This window comes from Centroberyx gerrardi, chromosome 11, assembly GCF_048128805.1.
Source record: "Centroberyx gerrardi isolate f3 chromosome 11, fCenGer3.hap1.cur.20231027, whole genome shotgun sequence".
NCBI classification, from domain to species: domain Eukaryota; kingdom Metazoa; phylum Chordata; class Actinopteri; order Beryciformes; family Berycidae; genus Centroberyx; species Centroberyx gerrardi.
This window is the reverse complement of record NC_136007.1, coordinates 28,653,124-28,660,890: the sequence shown is the minus strand read 5'-3', so window position 1 is coordinate 28,660,890 and position 7,767 is coordinate 28,653,124. Positions and strand designations below refer to the sequence as shown.

At 39.5% G+C, this 7,767-nt stretch overlaps 1 protein-coding gene across 1 annotated transcript; it reads right to left on the bottom strand.

The window, feature by feature from the left end:
* Positions 1-235: 235 nt before the first annotated feature.
* On the bottom strand, positions 236-3,923 carry LOC144541723 (DNA ligase 3-like). Its single transcript, XM_078286425.1, has 6 exons — positions 3,662-3,923; positions 3,090-3,241; positions 2,755-2,921; positions 1,634-1,711; positions 1,345-1,513; positions 236-532 (listed from the first exon to the last, which is right to left on the bottom strand). The coding sequence occupies exons 1-6, from the start codon at positions 3,921-3,923 to the stop codon at positions 236-238; spliced, it is 1,125 nt and encodes a 374-aa protein (XP_078142551.1).
* Positions 3,924-7,767: the final 3,844 nt, after the last annotated feature.

Here is a 7,767-nt window from a genome sequence, read left to right as displayed (position 1 = left end):
ACTGGAGTAGTGAACAACGTTTCCACTGCATAAGAACCTTATGGGATGGTAATGATTGTTCCAGGTATTAGTCAAACCCTCAGGTGTTACCAGGGAAACTGAGTTATGGCTTGTGAAAAACTTTAGATTTTGATTGCGCTGCGCGTCGGACCGTTCTGGCCTCCCCGTCGTCCATTAATTCCTGATAATGGACACCTCATCGAGCATTATCCCTTACATATCACCCTTAACCTGCTCAGTCCTGCAAGGGCAAACACAAGGCATTTCCACTCTGACCTGCAGTGCCATCCTGACTGGTATCTAGCCTAGGGGAGCTGCGTGGGTGTGTGCTTGCATGTATGTGTATGTATGCGTGTGAATGATTACACTGACTCACTTTGTGCGGCAACACCGGCTTGAGGCTGCGGCTGAAGTAGCTGAAGTTGTCTCCATTCTTGTGGACCTGCACGCGTTCTCCGTCATACTTTATCTCAGAATACATCCCGTTGGGGCATTTCTTCATGGCGTACTCAATGGACTTACATGCCTCTGCCTGGAATTACAAAAGAAAACATTTGTTTTTCATGGAGTAATTGATTGCATTTAGTGACTTTTTTCTGGCAACACCATCAAACATTTTCTTTAGTTACACCAGTGGCAAAAATCCAGCCAGTCTCTAAGCCTCTGAAGCACTATTTCCTTAAAAGAACATTAACACATTAAAGCAACATTTTGTGTAGTTTATACAGTTTTGAAGAATCTATTTCAAATTTAGCGAGTTTAGTCTCTCTGTGTTCATAACCTGCTGTTTCTCAGCCCATTGCCTACATCTTAAAAGCCCTTAATTCCTGACAGATAACTCATATAGCTAGACCTAAAGTAAAAATGGAATATTACACTATTGGCCTACTACAGGCTGCGTAATATAATTAATCGGCAATGAAATGAGGCTTTTACTTTGAGGACACATCACATTAACTTCATTCAGTTCTTGTGTGAATGTAATGCGCGTCTCAATTGATTTATGTGGTCAGAAACATTACATGTCATCAGTGTAGCAGTGTGCAAAAATATTTAAAATACGTTTGTGATTTTTCTATGTAAAGTACTCTATTCTTACATTATACAAATTTGTGAATGTATAAGACCAATAAACCAATAAATCCCTCCCCTCCGCAGAATTCGATAAACAGTAAATACGTATTCATTCCCATTGGATCACAACGTCCTCTTTTCAGTCTGTCTTTCATCTCTGGGATGAGAGCACAGTATTTCATACGGTGTGTGCATTGGTGTGAAAATGTGTGCATTATGTATCTAAATGCTTGTATTTTGAGCGAGTGAGTGAGTGAAGGTGGTCCTCACCAACATGGGCTGAACGGGGGTCATCAGCGAGGCCTCGATGGTGAGGAGTTTTCTGGGTCCTGAACCGCTGGACGCCTCCTGCTGGTTTCTCAACACGCGCTCAATCACGTCACCCAGATTGCGAGAGGCCTTGAAGGCATCATAAGCGTTTGGATCCACAGCATCCAAGCTGCGTAACAGACAAGTATGAAAGACAAGTCAAATGTCTTGTCTTGCCATGACAAATTCCCTTTTTTTAACATGTTCTAAGGACATAATTTATAGCAAAGTAGAAGCCAGGGGAACTTACACATGCTTCGCTCCAGCATTCATCTTCAAGTCATGCTTAATAAGTCGAATGATACATTTCAGGTCATTGCTGGTGCATCTATGAAGACAAAGAGAGTATTAACTTACACAGTATCATTGTGTCAAAACTGTAAGGCAAATCCTCAAATATTAATGCATTAAAAGAATTAGAAATCTGAAAGGTTAAGATCAGAAGGGATGTAAAATACTACTTATGCTGATAGAAAGATTTGGAAGGTTCCAAATCCAACTTCAAATCATTCTGCTTGCTTTGCCCCATTGATCTCAAGTACCACAACCAGGCCTATTATTGAGTATCGCGGAACATTTTTATTCTGTGCTATACTCAATACACTTAATCCAACAGTTTCCAAGATATCGTACAGGCCAAGCCATAGTCTCACCCTCAACTTTGCTGCTGTGGAGAGGAAAAATGTCCATTTAATATACACATAGTGGCTACATGCCTGAGGCAGACAGTCTATAAAAAGAAATTACCTAAAATCCTACATCAGCCAACAACAACAACAAAAAATAAATAAAAGGAAACAAATAACTGTGGCTGTTAACAACCACCATGAAAAGAAATCAATCTTTCTGGTTTTTACACATAGACACTGGCAGTTGTATTAGTGCACTACAATTTAAACAGTTTGCTTCTGGGGTCGAACACAAGTAAAATCAATCACAGGCAGGTCCAACACTAAAATGAAGTCAAACAGAGAGAGACGTCTGGCTGCACAAGAGAAGGTGAGGAATCATTATTTGTATTATTAGTATTACTAGTGTTAGTGCTTATTGGAATTGGCTGTTTCTCACCTTAACACAGGTCACCAACATATTTTGGAACAGTATGTTGCCATGCATTTTGTCTGACTTGAAAATAGCCAAGCAAGCCTATGTTGATGCTGTGTGGCATTTCTTTGGCCAAATTGTTGTATTCCTTGAAGAGCTGTTTTTCTTTAACGTCGCTTTTGGAAAGTGGATGTTTGAATCAGTTTTAAAGAAAATACAGCAGTTCTCCTAAGCTTATCATTCTTATTTGGGTAAATTCTACTGTGATAACTATCTAGACTGTACTATTGCTCAGCCCAACTACCAGGCAGATCAATGATGTATTACTTTCTGGCAATATCCTCCAGCTCCTTCTGCTGGTCATCCTCCTTGGTCAGCTGGGCCAGGCGGGTCAGCGATGCGTCCACTTCCTGGATGGTCAGGAGGCTCTTGGCAGCCGGAGGAAATGATTTACTCTCCTCGAAGAACATCCTCACCGTCTCAGACACATCCCCCTTGGAAATTATAAAGACACAGGTTGTACAGATCATTCCTTGACATTTTGTTCCTCTATCATCATTTTTATGGGGCTATGTCAAGAGTCTATTGACCTAGAATGAGATATCCAGTGAGATTTATTTTCAGTCTGACAATATCTGTCTGAGAACATGTAGTGTACGGACCTGCTCCAGATCTCGCACCATGGCGTCCTGGTTGCCTTTAAATATGCGGCTGAAGAGTTTGACGATCTGTTTGTCATTGAGGTTATAGACACTCTTTACCACACCTGGCAGCAGCAGCTTCACTGTCAGGTAAACATCTCCATGGAACTTATCTGGGATGGAGGAGCAGAAAATGTACAAAATTCACTTTATCTAGAACAAACCTGGCCAGCCTGGATTTTGCCGCAAGCTATGCTGCTGAAATCCAGACAGACTAATTCTACTTGTATCAAACGGTGTGATAGCAAAAGGATGTTCACCTCCTTTCAAAAAACTATTTGTATTGTGAGGAGGTGATGTACAAAATAAGCATAAGCATAAGCCAGGGGTTCTCAAACATTTTTGTGTCAAGGACCCCCAAATAGCCTCACATTTCACTACAAACTCCCATTTGATAACAACAGGATGATTATGGTATATAAGATTGTTACTGTTAATTTAGTCTTAGAATTCTAGACCTGTACATGGGAGATAACAGTGGGGAGAGTGAAACCAGTGATTACACAAGTTATGAGTGGTCTAATTATACCAACCTCCCCCAGAGCCTTTCTTCAGGAAGTTCTCGATGATCTGCGTCTTGACATTGTAACCGTTCTTGTCTGCCACCATGGCACACAGCTTGCGAAACTCTCTGAGAAGGCAGTCCTTGTGCTTTAGGTCACAAAGCTGGGCCGACAGGGTGCTGCCTTGGCTGGCTTTGGCTGGGGAAGAGGATGGTCCCGGGCTGCTGGAGCTCCCGGCCTTCGTAGCTGACAGGACAGTGGAGTACAATGATATGACTGAAGCCGACTGCATGATGGAGTGTTGGGAATGATTCGACAATGTATGGTACAACAGCTAGGATTCCTACTAGAACAAAAAGACAAGATCACATCCCCCAATTTTTACACACATATACTGTATATATAAATCTTTATATTGGTTACCTGTTAGTTTCAGAATTGATTTTAAGATTTTACTGATCAGACCTTTTAAACATAGGAGTCGGGTCACAGTTCTTCCTCCATGTCCCTACTGGCTGTTCCACAGTCTAGATTAAAAACAAGGGAGCTCTACACACTTTCCAGAGAAGCTGACAACTGACAAATTGTCCCAACGGTTGTAGTCCTAGGTAGTAGGGCTAAACAATTAATCAAAATTTTATCGAAATCGCATTATGGCCTACTGCAATTTCCAAATCGCAGGAGGCGCAATATTTGTTAAAGGCTAAATGTGTGTCAAAATACCATTTTAAATTAAATATTGTTGTGCTGCAGAGATGTCCTGGCCTACACATCATATTCTACAGACTTAAGAAAACATCTTTGTTTGGTACAGATCCCCGCAAAAATCACACCATAATCATTTTAATACGTTTTTCAATGAAAATTAGAATAATGATGTAAAAACTATCATTCCCTCTAATATCGCAAATCATATCGCAATTGCAATATCAGTCAAAATAATCGCAATTAGACATTTTTTCAAAATCGTTCAGCCCTACTAGGTAGACAGCCTTATGAGCCAAAAAAACAAAGGGCCTCTGCATCCAGTTAAGTTAGATACAACCTAGGAAAAGAAAAGGGATATAATAGTTGAAAAGAGATAATAAATCATGTTGTTCTTACAATTTACAAGCCATCAGATAGCATGCAGGCAAGACTTAACTGCCTTAACTGACCTCCTTAAGCAATGGGTGGGTATCTGAGACTCAGCCCTGATCTGGCTTAGACCCTATCTCTCCAACAGAGCCATCTCTTCCATAGTCATTCATCATCTTTCTCAGCACATCACCTGTGGACAGGGCTCAATTTTAGGCCCCATCCTCCCCTCTTTCTGTATCATTAGCAACCATGATGTCTCTTTTCATGGCTATGCAGATAACACCCAGTTACGCCTCCCATTAAATCCTTGTGACTAACTGCATGATCTTGCTCAAGCACTTCCTCAGACATCAAATGGTGGATGTTTCAGATCTTTTTATTGTAATGTGACACTTTACTGATCCCCATAGGTAAATTTAGCTTGCTGCGTCATTCAGCTGAGCATTAATGATCAGTTCTTGAGAGTTTAAACACATTCACATCTCCATTGCAAACTGTAACCAGCTGTAATTAACCCAAATATCATCAATCCAGTGTCAAACATTTACAAACAACCTTTCCACTCATCTCTCTGACAGTTCTATATACACAAGTTTAGGACCCCCATCAGAATCCAAAACATACAATATGTTCAAAACATGGACATAACACAAAATAATACACACGTCCTAAAATCGTTTTAATTTGGGGAAACTTGTGTATAGCTTGAGTAACGTTAACGTTACAGAAGTCTAATGGTGTTTGGAAAACCGCACACAGCTCAATAAGACAAAGAATAAGCTGGTGGTGTAATGTTTCTTCCAATCAGGATTCCCGTCAACATACATATTATATAACGAACTGGTGTGCACTTTGACATTTTGCCATGTATTCTACTAAACTGTAATCCATTACAGTTCTGATACAAGGAAACCAAAGAACAAACGTGATAAAGGGACGGTTTGACGACACATGGCACTAAAAGGATATCATTTGACGCCTGAATAACTTAACCTTACAGAAAAATTCGTTGACTAGCCTTGCCTGTATGTATCAAGAGATATTAATACGTCTCCAGTAAACGTTAACTTGCTTTCCGTTACAAAACAAGTTAACGTTCGTGTACAAGATAGGCTACGTGTTAGTTAGACGACATGATGGCAAGTGTTAGGCTAACTAATTAGCTTTAGCTATAATAACAACTGCCTGTTTATCCAAGAGGGACTAGCTAGCTGGCTAACAGACTGCAAACCAACCAGTCTTAATGAAAAAAACTGAACAGTTGATAATTTTCCTGCACAAATTTACTGTACCTTGAAGAAGCTTAGCGAGATATTATCACACTGTTTCTCCACACCACGTCAATGTTTGCGTATAGCTCTGCAGACCACTGTCAAGTCAAGGGCTTGTGTTCCGCCAGCTACATGCGTTAAGACTTCCGGTTTGGCCGTTTAGCCTTCAAAGTAAAAGCGCGAGATTTTCAACATGCAGAAATGCTGTTTTAAACCAATTAGGCCTACTTAGTATTTAAATTCGTCAAATTCACCTATAGTGACACTATATGTGTCACTGTTCATGTTTGATCTTTCTGAACACACAGGTGTCTTTTCCTATTCCACTTCCATTACCTGCTGCTAAAGACCTGGGGTCTGCATTTGCCAGTGTAGTGGTGTAAAGGCTAAATGCAGAGGTGTTCTCTAGTAATCTGCCAAGCTCTTTTGTGTGAAATAGCCTATGTCACAGTGTAAGTAATATAAAACATGCCTTCACTCTGTGACTGGAGAACAATTTGGAACGTCTTTGGACATGAATCATGCAGACATGAGCCAAATATATTGTTTAATTATTTGTTTTTTGAGCAAAAATATTTTTTTTAGTCAATATTTGAGTGTTGTGGATTTGTAGAAATTACGCTTTTATTCTGAAAATATCACATATCACAAATAAGCTATGAAATGAACAAATAAGCATAAAGAAAACAGCTGGGGTCCCTCTGCCCTCTAGGTCATAGCGGGTCAAAATCAGCCAAATGAAAGCCACTGTCACCACTCTGTTTGTAAATAATTCAAACTCCCATTCATTCAAGTCCTTGAAAAGAGTGTACTCTCTCAATTCAAAAAATAACAGAAAACAACCATGAAATGGCTCCATGCAGCTCTCCCAGCATAATCCAAGGCTCTTGAAGCCAAAAGATCCCAAAGTGACTTGAAAAGACCGACATTTACACCTGAGGGCATTTACACATGAGGAAGTTTATGTTCCAAAAGTAAAAGTAGATACTCATTTAATTAAAGAACTGTTTTTTTGTCAACTGAAAGAGAAATGGGCCTTAGAGATATGGAATAAACCCAAACTTAGAACATATTGTGTGATTAAAAGTGATTATGTTACTGAAAATTATAAGTATAATTTCACCAGAAAGAAAAGATCATTGTGTGCTCAAATTAGATCAGGTATATTACCTCTTCATGTTGAAACTGGCCGCTTTGTTGGTACGCTCAAAGAAACTGGGTCGCCCAGGGCTCTCTCTCCATCTGAGCCTTGCCCTATTTTTTGGGGGTTGGCAAAACACTGTCATGTAATCTCATGTGGGGTGGGCCATTAATTTGGCATGACACGAAAATAAAATTTCATTCATTCATTCATTCATACACACCATTACTTAGCTGAAATCGCTGTCTTAGCTGTTGTTTTGTCATAATAATAATGAAAAATGCCATATGTGCCATTTTAACTATAAATGCTGCATGTATTACACTGTGCAGAATATAAACAGAACAGAGACTAAAGTGGACATCAAATATTAATATTGGTGCTCACTTATTGAATTGGACGATTAAATACAAAGTAATTGGGGCAAAGTAGTTTAAAATAGTATTTCTATCTATTTAAAATTTCGCGCTTTTATTTTGAAGGATAAACGGTCACACCGGAAATCTTGTTTCTGCTAATTCGAGCTAGCCTTACCTATCTAGTTAGAGTGGAGACTTCAGCTAAATAATGTTGTAAATGTCGGTCATTACAAGTCACTTTGGGATCTTTTGGCTTCAAGAGACTTGAATTATTATTATTTTTTT